The sequence below is a fragment of the Macaca fascicularis genome, chromosome 14 (genome assembly GCF_037993035.2).
Source record: "Macaca fascicularis isolate 582-1 chromosome 14, T2T-MFA8v1.1".
NCBI lineage: Eukaryota > Metazoa > Chordata > Mammalia > Primates > Cercopithecidae > Macaca > Macaca fascicularis.
The window spans coordinates 56405214-56428767 of record NC_088388.1 but is presented as its reverse complement, the minus strand read 5'-3'; the positions used below and the strand labels follow the sequence as shown (position 1 = coordinate 56428767).

The following is a 23554-nucleotide window of genomic DNA, read 5'->3' as shown; positions in this document are numbered from 1 at the left end:
CTGGCGTGCATTGGCGCCATCCGGCTCACTGCAACCTCTGCTCCCGGGTTCAAGCAATTCTCCTGCCTCAGCCTCCTGAGTAGCTGGGATTAAAGGCATGTACCACCACACCCGGGCTAATTTTTGTGTTTTTAGCAGAGATGGGATTTCACCATGTTGGCCAGGCTGGTCTTGAACTCCTCACTGCAGGTGATTTACCCGCCTCGGCCTCCCAAAGTGCTGGAATTACAGGCGTGAGTCACTGTGCCTGGCCTAATTTTGTATTTTTAGTAAAGATGGGGTTTCACCATGTTGGCCCAGTTGGTCTCGAACTCCTGACCTCAGATGATCCGTCTGTCTTGGCCTCCCAAAGTGCTGGGATTACAGGCCTGAGCCACCGTGCTCAGCCTAATGGTTTTATGTATATAGGCAGCAGTGCTACTTTCTCACATGCTTTATATGAAAAAGTGAACTTGCTTTTGATAAGTTTCTTGATATTTTGGGTTTTTGTTTTTTTTTTTAAACTCACACTACCCTGGCTCACTTTTGGGATTGTCACAGACGGTTAACTATTACTGCTGTATGTGATATACCTTACTTATAAATGGTTCATTTGATTTCATTTTATTAAAAGTATTTAATTAATGAAAATCTTAGGTCTGGAAAAGTGTAAAATAATGGCGTATTTGTAGGATAATCTGGAATGTTTAGAAATAAAGCAATAAAAGAAGACCAGAGTAGCCTGTAGTTTAGATAACATTCCTTCACCAGGAATATTTTAAAGTTACTGTTCTGAATTTGGGAGAAGGAAAGTCCCTGGATACTTTGGCTCTTAGATAGCAAGTTATTCAGTGACGTAGCTTGTTAAAGATCTGAAAGAGGCTGGGCGCAGTGGCTCACGCCTGTAATCCCAACACTTTGGAAGGTAAAAGCAGGGAGAAGATCACTCGAGTTCAGGAGTTTAAGACCAGCCTGGGCAACATAGGGAGACTCTGTCACTACGAAAAAATTCTTGTAGTGACATGAGCCATGGCACCCGGCTGCTAAACAATTTCTAATAAAAAAGTTTTTTTTTTTTTCAAGTTCCTAGTTGGGGACCAGGTGCGGTGGCTCACGCCTGTAATCCAGCACTTTGGGAGGCCGAAGTAGGCGGATCATGAAGTCAGGAGTTCGAGACAAGCCTGGTCAACATAGTGAAACCCCGTCTCTAAAAATACGAAAAATTAGCCGGGCGTGGTGGTGGGTGCCTGTAATCCCAGCTACTTGGGAGACTGAGGCAGGAGAATCGCTTGAACCCGGGAGGCGGAGGTGCAGTGAGCCAAGATCCTGTCGTTGCATTCCAGCCCAGGCAATAGTGCGAGACTCTGTCTCAAAAAATGAAAAATAAAATTAAAGTTCCGGCTGGGTGTGTTGGCTCACACCTGTATCCCAGCACTTTGGGAGGCTGAGGCGGGTGGATCACGAGGTCAGGATCAAGACCATCGTGGCGAACATGGTGAAACCCCATTTCTACTAAAAATACAGAAAATTAGCTGGGCATGGTGGTGGGCGCCTGTAGTTCTGGCTACTCAGGAGGCTGAGGCAGGAGAATAGCATGAACCTGGGAGGCAGAGCTTGCAGTGAGCAGAGATCACACCACTGCACTCCAGCCTGGCAACACAGTGGGACTCCATCTTAAAGAAAAAAAAAATAACATAAAACTTCCTAGTTGGAAAGCATAAAAATGATATTGTAAAATAATATAATAATAATAATTATTATTATTATTTTTGTGACGGGATTTCACACTGTTACCCAGGCTGGAGTGCAGTAGTATGAACATGGCTCACAGCGGCCTTTACTCTCCTGGGATCAAGCTATCCTCCTGCCTCAGCCTCCCAGCTAGCTGGGACTACAGGTGCACACCACCATGCCTGGCTAAGTTTTTGATTTTTTGTAGAGATGAGGTCTCTCTTTGTTGCCCAGCCTTGTCTCCCAAAATGCTAGAATTACAGGTGTGAGCCACTGCACCTGACATATTATTGTTTTGTAACAAAGGCAGGGGGACACAGTGAAGAGCCTTAGCCCTGTCCTGAGTCTACGACTATAATGACTTAACCTCACTGTGCCTCATATTTCATGTAGCCAAAGTAGATGTCATATTTGCCTTTGTCAAATTCTTTTTTTTTTTTTTTTCTGGGACAGAGTTTCGCTCTTGTTGCCCAGGCTGGAGTGCAATGGTGCAGTCTCAGCTCACCACAACCTCCGCCTCCCGGATTCAGGTGATTCTCCTGCCTCAGCCTCTTGAGTAGCTGGGATTACAGATATGCACCACCACGTCTGGCTAATTTTGTATTTTTAGCAGACGGGGTTTCTCCATGTTGGTAGGCTGGTCTCGAACTCCCAACCTCAGGTGATCTGCCCACCTTGGCCTCCCAAATTGCTGGGATTACAGGTGTGAGCCACTGTGCCCAGCTTGTCAAATGCTTTAGTAACAACAAAGGTTAGAAGTTCCTTGGTTCTTGAAATTACCTGGTTGTATTTTATGTAAAAATCTGATATCACAGCATTCTTCTACCTCCTATGTTCCTTAAAAATGGTCTGAAGTATAGTAGCTAATTGAAAGTCTCTTTGGTTATATTTCAGTGGAGAGAAATAATACAAAATTACAGTTTTGGCCCGGTGTGGTGGCTCAGGCCTGTAATCCCAGCACTTTGGGAGGCCAGGGTGGGTGGATCTCAGGATCACCTGAGATCGGGGGTTGCCTGGCCAACATGGCAAAACCCTGTCTACTAAAAATACAAAAATTAGCTGGGCGTGGTGTTGCATGCCTATAATCCCAGCTACTCAGAAGGCTGAGGCACGAGAACCGCTTGAACCTGGGAGGCAGTGGCTGAAGTGAGCCGAGATTGCTCTACTGCACTCCAGCCTGGGCGACAGAGCAAGACTCTTGTCTCCAAAAAAAAAAAAAAAAAAGTTACAGGTTTGAAGAGTAAGTTTTAAAAGATACTGACATTAGTGATTACATTGGAAAATGTGGGTCCAGAGGGAAAACTGATTTTGAAGACATGCATTACATACAGGGTGTCTAGTTTGAGGAGCTGGTAAACATCAAGTAGAAAAAGTCTAGCAGGCCATTGGAATGTGGAGCTGAAGTTTAAGAGAGAAAGCAGCAATGGAAAAGTGATATTCTTCTGCAGGCAAGTAATTACAGTAGTATGATCCAAAGGTATGAGATGGACTAGAGGGCTAAACTTTCAACCATGCCTATTTTGAGTTCTTTGAGAAACATCTGAAAAAGCAAACTGGGATTTTGTCATAAAAGTAAGAGAGAAGCCAAGAAAGATAATTTTAAGAAGGTTATTGTGGTTAGTGGTTAGTTTCCTTTTTCTCTTTTTTTTTTCTTGAGATGGAGTCTCACTGTTTCCCAAACTGGAGTGCAGTGACACCGTGTCAGCTCACTGCAACCTCCATCTCCTGGGTTCAAGGAGTTCTTCTGCCTTGTCTCCAGAGTAGCTGGGATAACAGGCAACCAACACCGCGTCCGGCTAATTTTTTTATATTTTTGGTAGAGATGGGGTTTCATCACGTTGGCCAGGTTGGTCTCAAACTCCTGACCTCAGGTGATCTGCCCTCCTCGGCCTCCCAAAGTGCTGGGATTACAGGCGCGAGCCACCACAACAGGCCTCATTTCCTTTTTTTTACATAGATTGAATAAATTATCTACCAATGAGCATGAATTACTTTTGAAAATGAGTAAAAAAAAATTAGAAAAAAGAAAGGGATGTTGATACTCCTAAATGAGAGAGGTTAAACAAACTGAAGACTTTCTGAGAAAATGCCTTCAACTATCGGTAACCTTTGAAAAGCAATATCTAATTTTTTTCTTTTTTTTTTCTTTTTTTTTTGAGACGATCTCTGTCTCCCAGCTGTAGTGCAGTGGCGCGATCTCGGCTCACTGCAACCTCTGCCTCCCAGGTTCAAGCGATTCTCCTGCCTCAGCCTCCCAAGTAACTGGGACTACAAGCATACGCCACCATGCCCAGCTAATTTTGTGTTTTTAGAGACGGGTTCCGCCATGTTGGCCAGGATGGTCTCCATCTCTTGACCTTGTGATCCGCCTGCCTTGGCCTCCCAAAGTGCTGGGATTACAGGCGTGAGCCACCACACCCGGCCCTACCAATTCATTTTTTATCTTTCACTGTTCAAAGTCTTTTCTCCGATTTCTGAGTTTACGTCCCTTAGGTTTTAACTTGAAATTTTACTTATTAGTCCAATTGGAATTAAACTCCCAACATAACTTCATACTGATCTTTTTTCTCCATAATGTCTGGCGCATTGTCAGTACTAGTAAGAAGAATGGAGTTGGGTTTGTTGAAGAATTTTGATGAGATGAATTAAAGGTGACTATTGAAATTATCTGAGTTGATGACAGATAATGAGAAGGTTCAAAGATGTGTAGGAAGGTGGTTTTGTGTTATGGTTAGGAGCTTTTAAAAGTAGAGTATTAGGAGGTTTAGCCCTAATTAATGATGTATAATGACTCATTTGGTGCTTTAGTTCTATGTTAGAATCCAGGAGCTTGAGAAGGGGACTACTGGGCATATAATTAGGGGCAGCATCCAGAAGTTACATTTATATTTTGACTCATATAAAAGATCTATTGTAGCATCTTCTGAGGCCTGTATTGATGTTTGCCAAATTGTTGACAATAATATCATAATTACCCAAATTTTAGAGGGTTTTTGTGATAAAGATTGATGCTAGTGATATTTTTAATTTAGCTTATTTTTATTTTTTGAGATGGAGTTTCAATCTTTCGCCCAGGCTAGGGTGCAGTGGTGCGATCTTGACTCACTGCAACCTTCGCCTCCCAGGTTCAAGCCATTCTCCAGCCTCAGCCTCCCGAGTAGCTGGGATTACAGGTGCCCCCCCACCACGCCCAGCTAATTATGTTTGGTGGAGATGGGGTTTCACCATGTTGGCCAGGCTGGTCTCGAACTCCTGACTTTGTTGTCTGTCCGCCTCGGCCTCCCAAAGTGCAGGGATTACAGGTATGAGCCACCACATCTGGCCCTCATTTGTTATCTTCTTTGGGAGAATACAAGTATTCCTGTCTTAGGAATTTCAGGTGGATAGAAATGTGTATGGGGCAGCTAGATAGATGTTCCTGGTTGAGATTGCTTGTGCCATATATCTCCGCTAGCAGAAATATCCTTTCTTTCTTATTCTTACTCTAGCTTACTTGTATGAAAGTTATAAAGTTACTTTTTTTTTTTTTAAACAAAAATGTTTTTCCTTGTGTTTTGTACAAAAATGGGGGTGGGAGGTAGTGTGGTGGTGCTGGTGGTAACGGCATCCACGGGGCTAGAAGTGGGCGGTGATACGGTCTCTCTCCAGCAAGTCGTCCAGGATTATGTTGGGCGTGGTGCCAATCTTCTTCGCGAGCTCGCTGTGCTCAATGGTGCTCAGGTACAGGTAGCGGTTGAGCAGCTCTCCATCCAGCATGTTGCGCATGGCATTCTGGAGGGTGTTTTTTTGTTTGTTTGTTTGGTTGGTTTTTTTTTTTTTGAGACGGAGTCTCACTCTCTTCCCCAGGCTGAAGTGCAATGGCGCAATCTTGGTTCACTGCAACCTCTGCCTTCCAGGTTCTAGTGATTCTCCTGCCTCAGCCTCCCAAATAGCTAGGATTACAGGCAGCCACCACCACGTCTGGCTAATTTTTGTATTTTTTTTTTTAAATAAAGATGGGGTTTTACGATGTTGGTCAAGCTGGTCTTGAATTCCTGACCTCAGGTGATCCACCCGTCTCAGCCTCCCAAAGTACTGGGATTACAGGTGTGAGACCCCACGCCTGGCTGAAAGTTATGCTTTTTTTAATCAATTGCACTTTTAAAATTTATACTTAACATGTTTTCGAAGGTGATTAATAAGGTTAATAAAGTGATGAGTGTTGGGCCAGGTGTGGTGGCTCATCCCTATAATCCCAGAACTTTGGGAGGCTGAGCTGGGCGGACCACTTGAGGTCAGGAGTTGGAGACCAGCCTGGCCAACATGGCGAAAATCCATCTCTACTAAAAATACAAAAATTAGTTGGGCGTAGCAGCACATGTCCCTGTAATCCCAACTACTCAGGAAACTGAGGCAGGAGAGTCATTTCAACCTGGGAGGCGGAGGTTGCTGTGAGCCGAGATTGTGCCACTGCACTCCAGCCTGGGAGACAAAGCAAGACTCCATCTCAAAAAAAATAAAATGATAAGTGCTTATTTTCGTAGTTCAGTGTTGTCAATTTAATTATTCACACATTTAAAGTATGCAATACGGTGGCTTTTAGTATGTTCACAGTTGTACAGCCATCACCCAGTCTTTAAAACATTTCCATGACCCGACAAAGAAAATTCATTATCTTACCAGTCACTCCCCGTTCCATCTCTGACCCCCATCCTAGCCCTAGGCAACAATCCTATTTTCTGTCTATATAGATTTGTGTATTCCAGACATTTCATGTATTTGAATCATATAATATGTAGTCTTTTGTGACTGGCTTCTTTCATGTAGCATTATGTTTTCAAAGTTCATGCATTGTTGTAGCATGTATCAGTACTTCATTTTTTTAAATTGCCAAATAGCATTCTATTGTACGTATCAATAAGACATTTTACTTTCATTTGTTGATGGGCATACAGGTTGTTTCCACTTTTAGAGTATTATGAGTAATGCTGCTGTGAAAGTTGGGGTAAAAATAGTCTTGGTTTTGTTTTTTTAAATTAAATCTGGGTAACCAGCACCCAGACCAAGACACATACAACATTTTCATTGGCCTAGAAAGTTTCCTTGATACTCTTCCTATTCAATACTGTTCCTCCTCCAAGTTATTATTTTTCTGACTTCTATTACTATAGATTAGATTTGCCTGCCTTAATGCACATAATGTAGCTGTACATCTGTCCAGCCAACAAAAACAGTGGTGGTTTTTGTTGTTGTTTAGAGTTGAGGTCTTGCTTTGTTGCCCAGGGTGGAGTGGAGTGTTGTGATCATAGCTTACTGTAGCCTCGAACTACAAATGCATGCTTCCACTCCCAGCTATTATAATTTTTAGGCTGGGCGTGGTGGATCATGAGGTCAGAAGTTCAAGACCAGCCTGGCCAAGATGGTGAAACCCTGTCTCTAAAAATACAAAAAAAAAAATTAGCCGGGCATGGTGGCGGGTGCCTGTAATCCCAGCTACTCGGGAGGCTGATCCAGGAGAATCACTTGAACTCGGAGGGTAGAAGTTGCAGGGAGCCAAGATTGAGCCACTGCACTCCAACCTGGGCGACAGAGTGAGACTCCGTCTCAAAAAAAAATTTTTTTTTTTTTTTGAAAATTTTCTATAGAGGTAGTGTCTTGCTGTGTTGCTCAGGCTGGTCTTGAACTCATGACGTTGGGTGATCCTCCTCCATCAGCCTCCCAAAGCACTGGGATTACAGGTGTGAGCCACTGTGCTGGGCAGTTTTTGTTGTTCCAACATAGCTCCCAAACATAAACCAACAGCTTAATCTGGGGTTCTAATCATATAAAGTAGCCTGTTTCAAATTAAGGAAAAGCTTCAATGTTGGGAGCTAAAGAGAGGTTGTATACACAAAACCATATATGTGTGCTTTATGGACAATTTAAGGAACTAAAGGGTAACTTGGCTATATATCGACTTACACCTTCCTGATGTTAGAGCATACTCTGAGGAAGGTGAGATTCTACTGAATATGGACATATAAAGGATATATCCATATCAAGACATATTTGTTATGTCTTGATATTTGCTAAGATATTTTCTGTGTTGTGTTTGTTTGTTTTTTGAGACAGAGTCTTGCTCTGTCACCCAGGCTGGAGTGCCGTGGTGCGATCTCGCCTCACTGCAACCTCCACCTCCTGGGTTCAAGCAATTCTCCTGCCTCAGCCTCCCAAGTAGCTGGGACTACAAGTGTGTGCCACCACACCCGGCTAATTTTTATATTTTTAGTAGAGACGGAGCTTCACCATGTTGGTCGGGCTGGTCTTGAACTCCTGACCGCATGAGCCACCGTGCACCTGTGTTGTTTTATACACTTCTTATAGCCATCCTGTGAAGTAGATTTTATTATTCTTATTTTGTTATTGAGACTTAGATTTACTGCATCAACTTGTTGAAGGCTTAGCATTCTAGGAAGTGGCATCACCTCGATTTATAACCAAGACTATCTGATTGCAGCAGTTCATTCCAGGAATTCATGATTTGATGCAGGAGATAAGATATATACTGTAATGTAAATGGTCTGAAAAGTGCCCTAGTAGTGTGGATAGTAATGTCCTTCGGGCTCATCCGTCTGTCCCTTAAATGTAAAAACCTTTCTCACTCTATACTGCCCCTAGGCAATCACATCTTCCAAGGCATTTATTTCTTGGCTCTTCCAATTCATTCAGTGAATTTTTTGAATAGCTTAAATGCCAAGTGTCATATGAAGAACTGGGGATATAAACAGTATAGTCCTTACTTAGTGGGGCTTTGAGTCTAATAGGAGAAACAGGCATAAGAACCATCTACAAATATAGTACACAAACATGTAATAAGCGTTATGAAGGAAAATAATGGTTATGAGAGCAATAGGGATCCCTGCTTTAGCTTGAGTGATCAGGCAGAAAAGGCTTCTCTAAGGAAATAATGTTTAAGCAGTGACCCAAACAGTGTGAAACTGTGAACCAGTTAACTGGTGGAGCGTGCAAGAGAAGGATACACAGCATGCACAAAGACTCTGAAATGAAGTAATGTGTTTCCTTTTGCTTTTATTATTTTTTAATTGATACATGATAATTGTATAATAAATATCTATGGGGTACAGTGGTATTTCAGTACATGTATACAACAATGTAATGATCAAATCAGGGTAATTAGCATATTCATCTCAAATGTGTATCATTTCTTTGGGCTAGGAATATTGGAAATCTGCTCTTCTAGCTATTTGAAAATATACAATAAATTGTTGTATGGTTACCCTACAGTGCTATAGAACACTAGAACCTACTAGTTCTATCTAGTTGTGATTTTGTATCTGTTAAATATGTTTCTTTCTTGGTGAAAGAACCGAAAGGCTGGTAGGTGGGGCAGTGAGGAGAGCATGTTGAGAAAGTTTTTAAAAATGAGGCTGAAGGCCAGGCACGGTGGCTCAAGCCTGTAATCCCAGCACTTTGGGAGGCCGAGACGGGCGGATCACGAGGTCAGGAGATCGAGACCATCCTGGCTAACACGGTGAAACCCCGTCTCTACTAAAAATACAAAAAAACTAGCCGGGCGAGGTGGCAGGCGCCTGTAGTCCCAGCTACTCGGGAGGCTGAGGCAGGAGAATGCTGTGAACCCGGGAGGCGGAGCTTGCAGTGAGCTGAGATCCGGCCACTGCACTCCAGCCTGGGTGACAGAGCGAGACTCCGTCTCAAAAAAAAAAAAAATGAGGCTGAAGAAAATGGCAGGGACAAGATGTCTTCATGTAGGACCTTGGAAGGTGCAGTAGAAAGCAAGCTTGTTAAAAGGTTTGTTTAAAGGGGATTGATTTATAATTTTAAAAGATCTTTGGCTGCTAAATGGAGAATGATTGGGGGCACAAATAGTTAAGAGGGATGATAGTCACTTGGACTAGGTTGGTGTTCATGGGAATGAAGAAAATGGATACATTTTAAAGAAGGATTTTGGATATAGAATTGACAGGACTTGATATATTAAATTGGGTTGATGAAGAGGAAAGTGGTGAGGATTACTGTGAGGATAGTGATGAGAGGTTGGAAGAAGTGGTACAGGGAAGTAGAGTAATAATTTTGAGGGGAAAATTATGCTTTGTAAAGGTAGTGATTGGATGAGATCATCTGGGAAGAAGAAAGATGGCCTATGACCAAGTCCTGGTGAATTCTAGCATTTATAGATTAAACAGGATGAGAAATCAGTAAAGGAGCCTGAGAAAGAGACCAAAAAAAATGGTACGCTGAATGGCATAGGTGGAAGGGTGTTTAAGTAAAGTGATAGTGTTGGTAGTCTTCACATCTAGGGTAGTGAAAAGGGTCAATACCTCCCTTTCATCCACCTAACTCCTTCTGTTCAGGTCTTCTGCATTAGGCAATCCTCCTTTTGATTCTTCCATACTGCTACTTCTTCCATTACACACTTTTCCTTTGGTAACTATGAGGGATTGGTTCCAGGACCCCCACGGATACCAAAATTCATGGATGCTGAAGTCCCTTATATGGTGTAGTATTTGCTTATAACCTGTGCACATCCCCCTGAACACTTTAAATCATTTCTAGATTGCTTTTAATACCCAATGCAATGTAAATGCTATGTAAATAGTTGCTGTACTTGTATTATTAAGTTTGTATTATTTTTATTGTATTGTTATTTAAAAATTTTTCCCCCAAATATTTTTCATCTGTGGTTGGTTGAATTCATGGATTTGGAACCCACAGGTATGGGGGCGCCGACTGTATTTTATTGCAATTATATCCAATTGTACTTTATTGCAATTATCTGTTTGATTATCTTGTATTTCTTGACAACACTGTAAGTTGCTATGAGGTCATAGAGCCTGGTTGTCATATTCAACCCTGTAGTCTCAGCTCCTGGCATAATGTCTTATACCACAAACACCTAAATAAGTAATTTTTGGAGTGATTGAAAGAATAAAGTCTAGATTCTAATGTGAAACCATTTTTTATATTCAAAGGAAATTTTTTTTTTTTTTTTTTTAAGACAGAGTCTCGCTCTTTTGACTAGGCTGGAGTGAAGTGGCGCTATCTCGGCTTACCGCAACCTCCGCCCCCTGGGTTCAAGCCATTCTTGTGCCTCAGCTTCCTGAGTAGCTGGGATTACAGGTGCCTGCCACCAAGCCTGGCTAATTTTTGTATTTTTAATAGAGATGCGGTTTTGCCATGTTGGTCAGGCTGGTCTCGAACTCCTGACCTCAGGTGATCTACCTGCCTTGGCCTCCCAAAGTGTTAGAATTACAGGCATGAGCCACCATGCCCGGCTTTTTTTTTTTTTTTTTTTTTTCCGAGACACAGTCTCACTCTGTCGCCCAGGCTGGAGTACAATAGCGGGATCTCAGCTCACTGCAACCTCTGCATCCCGGGTTCAGGTGATTCTCCTGCCTCAGCCTCCTGAGTAGCTGGGATTACAGGCATGCGCCACCACACTCGGCTAATTTTTGTATTTTTATTAGAGACAGTGTTCCACCATGCTGGCCAGGCTAGGCTTGAACTCAAGTGATCCACCCACCGTGGCTTCCCAAAGTGCTGGGATTACAGGCATGATCCTCCGCACCCGGCCTGATTTTTGTATTTTTAGTAGAGATGGTGTTTCACCTTGTTGGCTAGGCTGGTCTTGAACTCCTGGCCTCAAGTGATCCAGCCACCTCAGCCTTCCAAAGTGCTGGGATTTCAGACGTGAGCCACTGCACCCAGTCTTTGTGTGGTTTTTTTGTTTGGTTTTTTTTTCCTTTTTTTCTTGAGACAGAGCCTCTGTCACCCAGGCTGGATAGAGTACAGTGGCCTTATCTTGGCTCGATGCAACCTCTGCCTCTGGGGTTCAAGCCATTCTCATACTTCAACCTCCCATGTAGCTGGGGTTACAGGCATGCGCCTGGCTAATTTTTATATTTTTGGTAGAGATGGGGTTTCACCATTTTGGTCAGGCTGGTCTCGAACTTCTGGACTCAAGTGATCTGCCCACCTCAGCCTCCCAAAGTGCTGGGATTACAGGCATGAGCCACTGCACCCAGCTGGAAAATTCTCTATAAGAATGTGTTTGCAGAATGGGGTAAAGTCTGTAAGAAGATACTAAAATAGCTGGGAATGGGTGGCTCATTCATGCTTGTAATCCCAGCACTTTGGGAGGCCGAGGCGGGTGGATCACCTGCAGTCAGAAGTTTGAGACTAGCCTGGCCAACATGGCGAAACCCCGTCTCTACTAAAAAAAAAAATTAGCTGGGCGTGCTGTAATCCCAGCTACTCTGGAGGCTGAGGCAGGAGAATCGCTTGAACCTGGTAGGCGGAGGTTGCAGTGAGCCGAGATTGCACCATTGCACTCCAGCCTGGGTGATAAGAGTGAAATTCCGTCTCAAAAAACAAACATACAAAAGAATATACTAAAATACAGACCAGAATATTGTTCATGTGAACATTGAGCTAAAAGATGACATTGTAAATGGTGGTTATATTGGGACAAAGGAGAATGAAACTGAGAAAATATACAAGAAGAGATTTAACTTGAATGTTCATTTTAAAAAGATTGTTTTGCCCACCATTTCAAGATAAAATGTTCAGTTCTTTAAATGAGAAGCAGGCTAGGTGTGGTGGCTCACGCCTGTGATCCCAGCACTTTAGAAGACTAAGGCAGGAGCTCTTGAGCCTAGCCCAGCAGTTTAGGACCAGCCTGGGCAACATAGCGAGACCTGATCTCTAACAACAACAAAGCAAACAAAAAATTAAAAAAAAAAAAAGTCAGAAGCAAATATGACAAATTTAGGAATATGTAACCTTTTTGTACTGTTAATGAAAGTGATCCAGGTCTATAATGTAAAATGTGGAAAATTTAAAAAATTTAAAATGTGCGAAATTCTATTGCATATTCATATGAATGTATTTATTACATTATGATTATATAGTCTGTATTCTTTTATTGTATGTTCAAAGCTATTGATTTTTAACTTTATTTTGAAATGTAACATGTATACACAAAGGTGGTCATAAAGGTACAGTCAGTTTTCACAAACTGAGCACACTTGTATAAAACAGCAGTCATATCAAGAAATAACACTATCACCACCTTGGAAACTACCCCCAAACTATTCATGGCAATCCGCCCGCCTCGGCCTCCCAGAGCCACCATGCCTGTACCAAACTGTTCATTTTTATTGATTTCGTATGTGTCTGGCCATTTAATGAAATGTTTCTATGGAGAAATTACTTGAAAGAGGAAACAGGTATCACAGAGGATATTTTTATTGAGCTGCTGTCACCAGTGTAGGTTAAGAATGCTAGTTGGAGGGCCTGGCATGGTGGCTCATGCCTGTAATCCCAACACTTTGGGAGGCCAAGGCGGCAGATCACACAGTCAGGAGTTCAAGACCAGCCTGGCCAATATGGTGAAACCCTGTCTCTATTAAAAATACAAAAATTAGCCAAGCATAGTGGTGCATACCTGTAGCCCCATCCACTTGGGAGGCTGAGGCAGAAGAATTGCTTGAACCCAGGAGGCGGAGGTTGCAGTAAGCTGAGATCATGCTACTGCACTCCAGCCATGGCAACAGAGCGAGACTCTGTCTCAAAAAAAAAAAAAAAAAAAAAAAAAGAATGCTCGCTGGGGGTCAGACGCAGTGACTCACACCTGTAACCCCAGTACTTTCGGAGGTCGAGGAGGGCGGATCACGAGGTCAGGAGTTCGAGACCAGCCTGGCCAATATGGTGAAACTCCAACTCTACTAAAAATATAAAAAATTAGGGCCGGGCACAGTGGCTCACACCTGTAATCCCTGCACTTTGGGAGGCCAAGGCAGGCAGATCACAAGGTCAGGAGTTCGAGACCAGCCTGGCCAATACAGTGAAACCCCATCTCTACTAAAAAAATACAAAAAATTAGCTGGGTATGGTGGCACTAGTCCCAGCTACTCAGGAGGCTGAGGCAGGAGAATCGCTTGAACCCAGGAGGTGGAGGTTGCAGCGAGCTGAGATTGTGCCACTCCACTCGGGCCTTGGGGGTGGCAGAGTGAGACTCTGTCTCATAAAACAAACAAAAAAAAAATTAGCCAGGTGTGGTCATGCACACCTGTAGTCTCAGCTACTCTGGAGGCTAAGACAGGAGAATTGCTTGAACCTGGGAGGCAAAGGTTGCAGTGAGCCGAGATTGCGTCACTGCACTCCAACCTGGGCGACAGAGTCAGACTCCGTCTCGAAAATTAAAGAAAAAAGAATGCTAGTTGGGATAAATGGGAAGTGCAGTGGTATACAGGCAAATGCAGACATCCAAAAAGTTTTAGGATTTAAGTCATTACATTCCTTAAAGTTCAGTATAAGGGAGTGATGAGAAATAAGGCTGGAACCGGTTATGAAGAGCCTTTTGTGTGAGCCAAGCAATGGAAAAGTATTGAAGCCTCTTTGATCTGTTAAAGTACACTTATTTGCAGAAATTTAAAATGGACTTTTTTTCTTTGTAGGCACACAAGTCTCTGAATTTTGTCTCAACACTGCTCCAGATTACTATGTCGGAACAGCTGGATTTACCTGTGAGACAGGCAGGCAAGTTTCCTAAATTATTTTGAGTGTATGTAATCTATTGTTTAAAAGGTTCATAATCAAACAGCAGAAGTATCTTGGGATGGCCCTTTGGCAATTTTTCCCCCCAGGTAATTTACCTTCAGTGTTTGCAGCTAACATCAGGTACCTTGATATTTGGTGGCAGAGTTTAAAGGAATAATTTTATATTTAGTTGAATTAAAAAAGAAGCTTCAAATAGAAATTGATGGGGTTTATTAAAAGGTTCTGTGTATTTTTAGAGTCCTTCCCTGATGAGTGATTCAAACAAGACTCAAACTTGTTTGTTTATATAGTCATCTCTTAACACCTTTTTGCATTTTAACAGTTTAAAAAAAAAGTATTATACTATTTTTAGTTCCTGTTCAACATATTGAGCCACTTCCCTTAGTATCAAATAGTCTGAAAATGTGGCATACTTTTCCGAATATTATGTTAATTTGTAAAAAATAATGGAGTTTACATTTTTAATTTTTTTTTTTTTTTTTTTTTTTGAGATAGTCTCACTCTGTCGTCCAGGCTGGAGTCAGCAGTGCAAATTCGGCTCACTGCAACTTCTGCCTCCCAGGTTCAAGCCATTCTTCTGCCTTAGCTTCCGGAGTAGCTGGGATTACAGGCGTGAGCCACCACGCCCAGCCTTTTCATTTCTTCTTAATTTATTTGCAGATGTAATAATTTTGTTATGGGAAATATAAAGTACCAATAATTTCATCATTCTAGAAAAACATATTACATTTTTGTGTTATTTCTTGCTGTTCTTTTCCCCTGTACCTATTTTGTTAAAAATTTTGTTGGGGCCGGGTGCGGTGGCGCAGTCTGTAATCCCACCACTTTGGGAGGCCGAGGCAGGCGGATCACGAGGTCAGGAGATAGTGACCATCCTGGCTGACACGCTGAAACCCCGTCTCCACTAAAAATACAAAAAATTAGCGGGCACCTGTAGTCCCAGCTACTTGGGAGGCTGAGGGAGGAGAATGGCATGAACCCGGGAGGCGGAGCTTGCAGTGAGCCGAGATCGCGCCATTGCACTCCAGCTTGGGCTACAGAGTGAGACTCCGCCTCAAAAAAAAAAAAAGTTTTCCTTGTTTCACTTAATGTTGTATACTAAGCATTTCCCTTTTCTTTATGTGGTTCCGGTCTTCAGATTCTTTTTTTTTGAGACGGAGTCTCGCTCTGTCGCCTAGGCTGGAGTGCAGTGGCGAGGTCTCCGCCCACTGCAAGCTCCGCCTCCCGGGTTCACACCATTCTCCTGCCTTAGCCTCCCAAGTAGCTGGGACTACAGGTGACCGCCACCACGCCCGGCTAATTTTTTGTATTTTTTAGTAGAGACGGGGTTTCACCGTGTTTGCCAGGATGGTCTTGATTTCCTGACCTCATGATCCGCCCGCCTCGGCCTCCCAAAGTGCTGGGATTACAGATGTGAGCCACGGCTCCCGGCCTTCAGATTCATATTTTAATGGCTAAATAATTAGCCATAATATGCCATGTGCAGTAAACTGTTTCAATTTTTAGAAATAGAATTTAGTCTCAGGTCTGTTTTGTTAACAGTATATTTTCATTTTCAGTGCCTAAAATGTTGCCTAGTACAGTGTAGGTACTCAGGAAATAAATGAATTTAAATTTTTTATCACTGTAAATTAATTAATTAAATATCCTGGACTCTGCTAGGCAGATAGGATTTTTTTTTTTTTTTTTTTTTTTTTTAAAGACAAACTGGCTATAATGCCCAGGCTAGAATTTAGTAGCTCCATCTTGACTCACTGCAATCTCTGCCTCTCAGGCTCAAGCCATCCTCCCACCTCAGCCTCCTGAGTAGCTGGGACTATAGGCAGCACCACCATGCCCCACTAACTGTATTTTTTGTAGAGATGGGGTCCTGCCCTATTGTCCAGGCTGGTCTCAAACTTGTGAGCTCAAGCGATCTGCCTGCCTGGGCCTTCCAAAGTGCTAGTTTTATGGGCATGAGCCACCATGCCTGGCCATGCTTTTTTAAAAGCAAACAATTTTATGTAAATGACTGAACTCCCGGGTCAGCAGTAAATCTTTTTGAAAATATTTCTAAATTTAATAGAAAAGGGTAATAATTTTTATTGTCTCCTTTCCTTCCTTCCTTCCTTCCTCCCTCCCTCCCTTCCCTTCCCTTCTTTTCCTCCTTCCCTTCCTCCTTCCCTTCCTCCTTCCCTTCCTCCTTCCCTTCCTCCTTCCCTTCCTCCTTCCCTTCCCTTCCTTCTTCCCTTCCCTTCCTCCTTCCCCTCCCTTCCTCCTTCCCTTCCCTTCCCTTCCTCCTTCCCTTCCCTCCTTCCCTTCCTCCCTTTCCTTTCTTCCTCAGGGTCTTGATCCTTGCCCAGGCTGGGGTGCAGTGACTCAGTTATAGCTCACTGAATCTCCAAACTCCGGGGCTCAAGTAATCTTTCTGCTTTAGCCTCCCAAACATCTGGGGCTACAGGCATGTGTCACTACACCCATCTTAATTATTTTATTTTTTAGAGATGGAGTCTCAGTATGTTGCTGAGGCTGGTCTTTTTTTTTTTTTGGGGGGGGAGAGATGGGGTCTCACTGTCTTGCCCAGGCTGGTTTCGGCTTCCAAAGTATTGAGATTTACAGGCCTTAGTTGCCACGCCTAGCCTCTAGGCTGGTCTTGAATTCCTGGCCTCAAGTGATCCTCTTGCCTGAGCCTCCCAAAGTGCTGGGATCAAAGACATGAGCCACTGTGCCTGGTCTTGTTTCTTTTTTATATATATTCAAGTCTCATTTATCTTTTACTAGTAAAGTTTACATTTTCCCATTTTTAGATAAGAATCTGCCTTTAAATCCAAAATTTTACTATACAGTTAAGTGTTTGGCCTTTAGGAGTGATATTAATAAATTCTAGAGACTTGGTTATGTGTACTAGAAAAATAAATTACACTGGGAAATTGTTTTAGTGTGTACACAATTGGAAGCAGTTAAACTATGGAATTGGTCAAAAAATTTAAAATATCACTAATTTAAAAATTATATACTTGGGGCCGGCCACGGTGGCTCACACCTATAATCCCAGCACTTTGGAAGGCCAAGGAAGGTGGATCATTTGAAGTAAGGAGTTCAAGACCAGCCTGGTCAACATGGTGAAACCCTGTCTCTACTAAAAATATAAAAAAATTAGCCGGGTGGTAGTGGCATGCACCTGTAATCCCAGCTACTCGGGAGGCAGAGGCAGAAGAATCGCTTAAACCTGGGAGATGGAGGTTGTGCTGAGCCGAGATTATGCCATTGTACTCCAGTCTGGGCAACAGACTTGAGACCTTCTCTCAAAAAAGAAAAAAAAATTATGTTCTTGGAATGAGATTCTGTAGTGCATGGCATATGGTGGTTTCATCTGCTAGATTTCGAATGATTAGTTCATTCTGTCTTTGCTAGAGTATCTATTCTGGCTAGAGTAGACTGAATCATGAGATCCTTTTTTTTTTTTTTTTTGAGACGGAGTCTCGCTCTGTCCCCCAAGCTGGAGTGCAGTGGCGCGATCTTGGCTCACTGCAAGCTCCGCCTCCTGGGTTCACGCCATTCTCCTGCCTCAGCCTCCCGAGTAGCTGGGACTACAGGCGCCCGCCACCGCGCCCGGCTAATTTTTTTGTATTTTTAGTAGAGACGGGGTTTCACCGTGGTCTCGATCTCCTGACCTTGTGATCCGCCCGTCTCGGCCTCCCAAAGTGCTGGGATTACAGGCGTGAGCCACCGTGCCCGGCCATGAGATCCTTACAGTGCAGTACCAAGTTCTGTTTTGATGGGGCAAAAAATGTTTATCATTCCAAATCACATAAGCATATATATCCCATTCTTTACTTAGAATGGAAATATTCAGAGATTGCGTCCAGAGACATTGGGACTGTTGTGTGGTCTTAATGTTGGTCTCTGTTCTGTTTTGGAGAAAAAGAACCAAAATTCTGTAGTAGTAATAACCTGGATTTTGTTGGTCCTATTTGACTCTTTATCGTAGGTGTAGTTTATCTTAAAACGTTGGCTCACGCCTATAAATCCCAGCACTTTGGGAGGCCAAAGCGGGCGGATCACAAGGTCAGGAGATCGACACCATCCTGGCCAAAAGGTGAAAACCCGTCTCTACTAAAAATACAAAAATTACCTGGGCATGGTGGTGCATGCCTGTTATCCCAGCTACTCGGGAGGCTGAGGCAAGGAGAATCGCTTGAACCAGGGAGTCAGAGGTTGCAGTGAACCAAGATCGCACTACTGCACTCCCGCCTGGCGACAGAGCGAGACTCCATCTCATAAAAATACCTTGTTGAGGCCGGGCGCAGTGGCTCAAGCCTGTAATCACAGCACTTTGGGAGGCCGAGATGGGCGGATCACGAGGTCAGGAGATCGAGACCATCCTGGCTGACACGGTGAAACCCCGTCTCTACTAAAAAATACAAAAAACTAGCCGGGCGAGGTGGCGGGCGCCTGTAGTCCCAGCTACTTGGGAGGCTGAGGCAGGGGAATGGCATAAACCCGGGAGGCGGAGCTTGCAGTGAGCTGAGATCCGGCCACTGCACTCCAGCCTGGGCGACAGAGCGAGACTCTGTCTCAAAAAAAAAAAAAATACCTTGTTGAGGGGTATTTTAATATATAGTCTTAATCTATTTGAAATACTATAAGATCGAATATTTAATTCCTAAATTAAAGCAAACTAGAATATAAAATCCCAGTTCTGTCGGTTATCCTTGTTCAAATAAGTACAGGACTCGAGGCCGGGCGCGGTGGCTCACGCCTGTAATCCCAGCACTTTGGGAGGCCGAGGCAGGCGGATCACGAGGTCAGGAGATCGAGACCATCCTGACTAACATGGTGAAACCCCGGCTCTACTAAAAAAATACAAAAAATTAGCCGGGTGTGGTGGTGGGCGCCTGTAGTCCCAGCTACTCCAGAGGCTGAGGCAGGAGAATGGCGTGAACCAGGGAGGTGGAGCTTGCAGTGAGCCCAGATGGTGCCACTGCACTCCAGCCTGGGCAGCAGAGCGAGACTCTTGTCGCAAAAAAAAAAAAAAAAAAGTACAGGACTCGAGATAAGAATTGCTAATTAGAGACGATCCAGTGTTTTGCAGAATTTAAGAATTAATTTTGGACAGTTTCCCTTTACAGTACATCTTACACATTTGTGATTCTGTTGTCGCTCTCTCTCTGAAAGTGCTGGGTAAAAAGCATTGCTAGCAACCTAGATTTTGCCACTTCATCAGTTTGTTAACTTGTCAAATAGCAATGTGCGAAGGTAGCAATATGATAACTGACGGAAAAATAGTAATCTGTAATTTCTGAACACAGTAAATTCTCCCATAACATAATTTGAATTTGAAGTGGTATGGGATTGAAATACTTAAATTTATAGATTAAGAACCTTTGTATGCTATGATTTTTCTGTGATAAGAATTGTTTTTTTTATTACCTTTGTGTGATGAGTTGTAGAAGCTATGTTGGGGTGTGTATGATGGTTTTGTCTTGAGAGGCTTCATTTAGAAAACTGATTTGATTTAATTTAACTCTCATATAGAAAACAGAGTAAAAAGTGTTGTGACGTTAAAAAAAACCAGTTTTCTCTGGGGTTATTTGCAGAGTTTTCTTACCCTATGTGATTAGTAATAACCTTGTGCATGATTGCTGTAACTGAGTGTTCAATTTGTGCATTATCAACTTTAAAAATAATTTAATGTAGTATTTTGTTAATGAAAGCATAGCTTTACAAACAGTGGTCTGAAAGAAATACTTGAGGTATGAACATTTAAGGAATTTTCACAGTACTTTCACAGTAAACATTCTTTTGTCAAACTGATCTGTATTTTAGGTGTTATCTATTTGAAAAATATGATAACACAGTATTGGCCTGATCGAGAAACAGCACCAGGGGATATATCCCCTTATACTATTCCAGAAGAAGATCGCCATTGTATTCGAGAAAATATTGTAGAAGCCATTATCCATTCTCCTGAGCTCATCAGGTATGTGTTTTTAAAATTTACCCATTTCTGCAGGGATGTAACTTTCAGGGTTTTTTGTTTTTTGTTTGTTTTTGTTTTTTTGAAATGGACTCCCTCTCTGTGGCCAGGCTGGAGTGCAGTGGTGCGATCCTTGCTCACTGTAACCTCTGCCTCCTGGGTTCAAGCGATTTTCCTGCCTCTCAGCTCCCCGAGTAGCTGGGATTACAGGCACACAGCACCACGCCCAGCTAATTTTTGTATTTTTAGTAGAGACGGGGTTTCACCATGTTGCCAAGGGTGGTATCGATCTCCTGACCTCATGATCCAACTGCCTTGGCCTCACAAAGTGCTGGCATTACAGGAGTGAGCCACCGCACCCGGCCTGTGTTTTGTTTTTCTGGGGGGCTTTTGAGGTCTTTTCAGAACATATAACCCTGTTTTTTTTTTTTTGTAGCAGAAAACTTACGCAACAAATGCTATTACAGGAGAATGCCTTAGCTTTTTTTTTTTTTGAGATTGAATCTTGCTCTGTCGCCCAGGCTGGAGTGAGGTAGCGAAATCTCGGCTCACTGCAACCTCTGTCTCCCGGGATTAAGCAATCCTCCTGCCTCAGTCTCCCGAGTAGCTGGAATTACAGGCGTGCACCAGCATCCCTGGCTAATTTTTGTATTTTTAGTAGACACAAGGTTTTACCATGTTGGCCACGCTGGTCTGGAACTCCTGACTTCAAATGATCCACCTGCCTAGGCCTCCCAAAGTGCTGGGATTAGAGATGTGAGCCACCACGCCTGGCCTGTAATTTATTTTCTTACTATGGTTTGATTTCACATTGATGAAACCAAAAACCTCATATAAAACTTGTGGGCGGGGCAGAGTGACCTCAGCCCCCTGAGTAACTGGGATTACAGGTGTGCACCACCAGGCCCAGCTAGTTTTTGTGTTTTTGGTAGAGATGGGGTTTCACCATGTTGGCCAGGATGGTCTTGATCCCTTGACCTTGTAATCTGCCGCCTGGGCCTCCCAAAGTGCTGGGATTACAGGCGTGAGCCAGCGCACTCAGCCTAATTGATGTTCTTAAATGAAACTTGTTTATTGATGATAGGAATGAAAAATAAAACACCTGTATTTGTAACATTTGTTGGGTTTCGTTTTGCTCAGTGACTTATTCTGAATCAAATATATTCTGTGTACATCTAACATCACATGGGTTATTTTAAAATCAGATTTTGGCTAAACTCTATTTTCCTTTCTGTGAGTTAGCAAAATCTTACCTAGTTAGGATTTTTTCCTTACTGTTTATTTTTGGCTTTCAGGGTACAGCTTACTACATGCATTCATCACATCATCAAACATGATTATCCAAGCCGCTGGACTGCCATTGTGGACAAAATTGGCTTTTATCTTCAGTCCGATAACAGTGCTTGTTGGCTAGGAATTCTTCTTTGCCTTTATCAGCTTGTGAAAAATTATGAGTAAGTGTTTCTTTCAATTCCTGTAGAGCTTTGAGAAGTAGGAAAAGTTGGGAAAATTTAAGCCAGTTTGAACATGTAAAATTATAGATAATAAAATTAGTGAGTTATATGGTAATTTCAATTTATTCTTTTCTTTTTGAAGTAGCATTCTAACTCTGCAGTTTCTTTATTCTATTAAGAAACTCCTTGTGCCCTTTTTTCTTAATCGTTGTCTCTTTACCTATTCAAAAACTAAGTTATCTCTAAAGCTGGGCTCCTCAATACGTGCTGATAAAAGTCCTTCCGATAAGTTTTCTAAAATGTGAAGGTGATCAGAATACATTGAGGATTAAAGCTCTTTATTACTTGTGGCTTTTTTTCTTTGAGTTTTTATCTCAGTTTAGGAACCTCCCTCTGATTCTTTGAGAATTCATTGGAATTTCATGTGATCTTCTTTAATCAGTGTGTTTTGGGGGATTCACACTCACCTATTTCATTGTTGGCATATTTAAGCAGATTATAGTTCATATATGTCATTAGTATTAGGAAAAAAAGATTTTAGGCCAAGTGATTATTTTAGATCTTGTTTTAGGGATCAGGAAAAAAAGATCTAACCTGGAAAGTTGAAGTATAGCACTGAGAGTGGTAGGCCACATGTTGAAGGAGTTTTTTAAGTCTGTAGTTGATAGGCACTTGAAAAGGTTTGATGGGATATTATGAGGAAGGCATAAGGAAGAGTTTTATACCATGATGGTGACTTTATTGCCAGTCCTAACAGCTCCACAGATGCCATTGTGAGCCCTCTAATTCTGGGACTTATAGTTCGCCTCCGATACTCTCTTTGGGTCCCATCTCAAAGTGGCTGATGAACTGCTGCTTTTGTTCTCTGAGCAGGAGAGAAACAATACCATTTACAGCATTGGTACTGGTGTTTTCTTGTGTTCCCACCAGATACCCATCTTCCTGCTAAGGAATGTTCCAGCTGTTACAGTTCTGTTAGAGTTTAGTCTGAGTGACTAAAATTGGAGAAAATAAAAGCAATAAGCTGTCAATATCATTGAGGAGGTTCAAGTCTGTCCTGTCCCATAATCTTAGCAGGAGGGAATATGACAGGGATTTTTAAATGGGAGATACAGGAGGCTGCTACATCATTGGAATTCAGTTCATTTTCAGCCAGTGTTTCGTTGTGAAGCACAAGGTGTTCACAAGGGATCTGTGTGGACTGAAGCAGTTCTAAGAAAATTTATGGAAAAATTGGAATTTGTGGTGGTCCTCAGGAGCATAGATCTCAGGAAATGCTTGTCAGTTGAAGGAACACAAAGAACATGAAGAGGAAGGCGTGTCACACCATATGGAGTGGTATGAACAAAGAAAGAGACGGAAATGTGAGAACCTGTCTTTAGTGGGTAGTGAGGAGACTGCTTAATGGTATTGATAATTCCCAGTGAGAGGTTGGGAATAATTTTGGACTGGTAAATTGGGACCATGTTAAAGAGGGTTTTGAGTGCCAGAATGGGAAATTTGGATGTGATCTTTTAGATACTAAGAACCACTGAAAATTTTTTTTTAACAGAATAGTGATAAGACTAGTATTTAAGGATTTTCTGTGAGTGTGGTTCTCCAGTTTGACACATCACAGCCTTGTGGTAGTAGAATTTTATTAGTGTCATATTTTCATACTTTCAGGAATGTTCAGGTCTTACAGGGTAGTAATAAGTTTGGTACCGTAATTTTTTACTCATTAGCTTAGATTGACAACTAGTACCACTCAACTCCCAGTCCACTATTCAGGGTATTGAGGGAGGTAGGAGAGAATATCTGATGCATACAAGTATTTAAAGTCTCTTAGGGTGGGTGATGGACCTGTGATGGATAAATAGAGAGAGCTGCATCA

At 42.5% G+C, this 23554-nt stretch overlaps 1 protein-coding gene across 2 annotated transcripts in view; it reads left to right on the top strand.

Annotated features, from left to right (window-relative positions):
- IPO7 (importin 7) overlaps positions 1–23554 on the top strand; it is a 65463-nt gene that overhangs the window by 5407 nt on the left and 36502 nt on the right. Inside the window, exons 2-4 of one of the 2 annotated variants that reach the window (XM_045371469.2) lie at positions 14166–14247; positions 20077–20230; positions 21523–21681. In XM_045371469.2, coding sequence (XP_045227404.1) covers positions 14166–14247; positions 20077–20230; positions 21523–21681 — 395 coding nt within the window. The remainder of the gene's footprint in view (positions 1–14165; positions 14248–20076; positions 20231–21522; positions 21682–23554) is intronic. The other variant, XM_045371470.2, reaches the window with a different exon arrangement.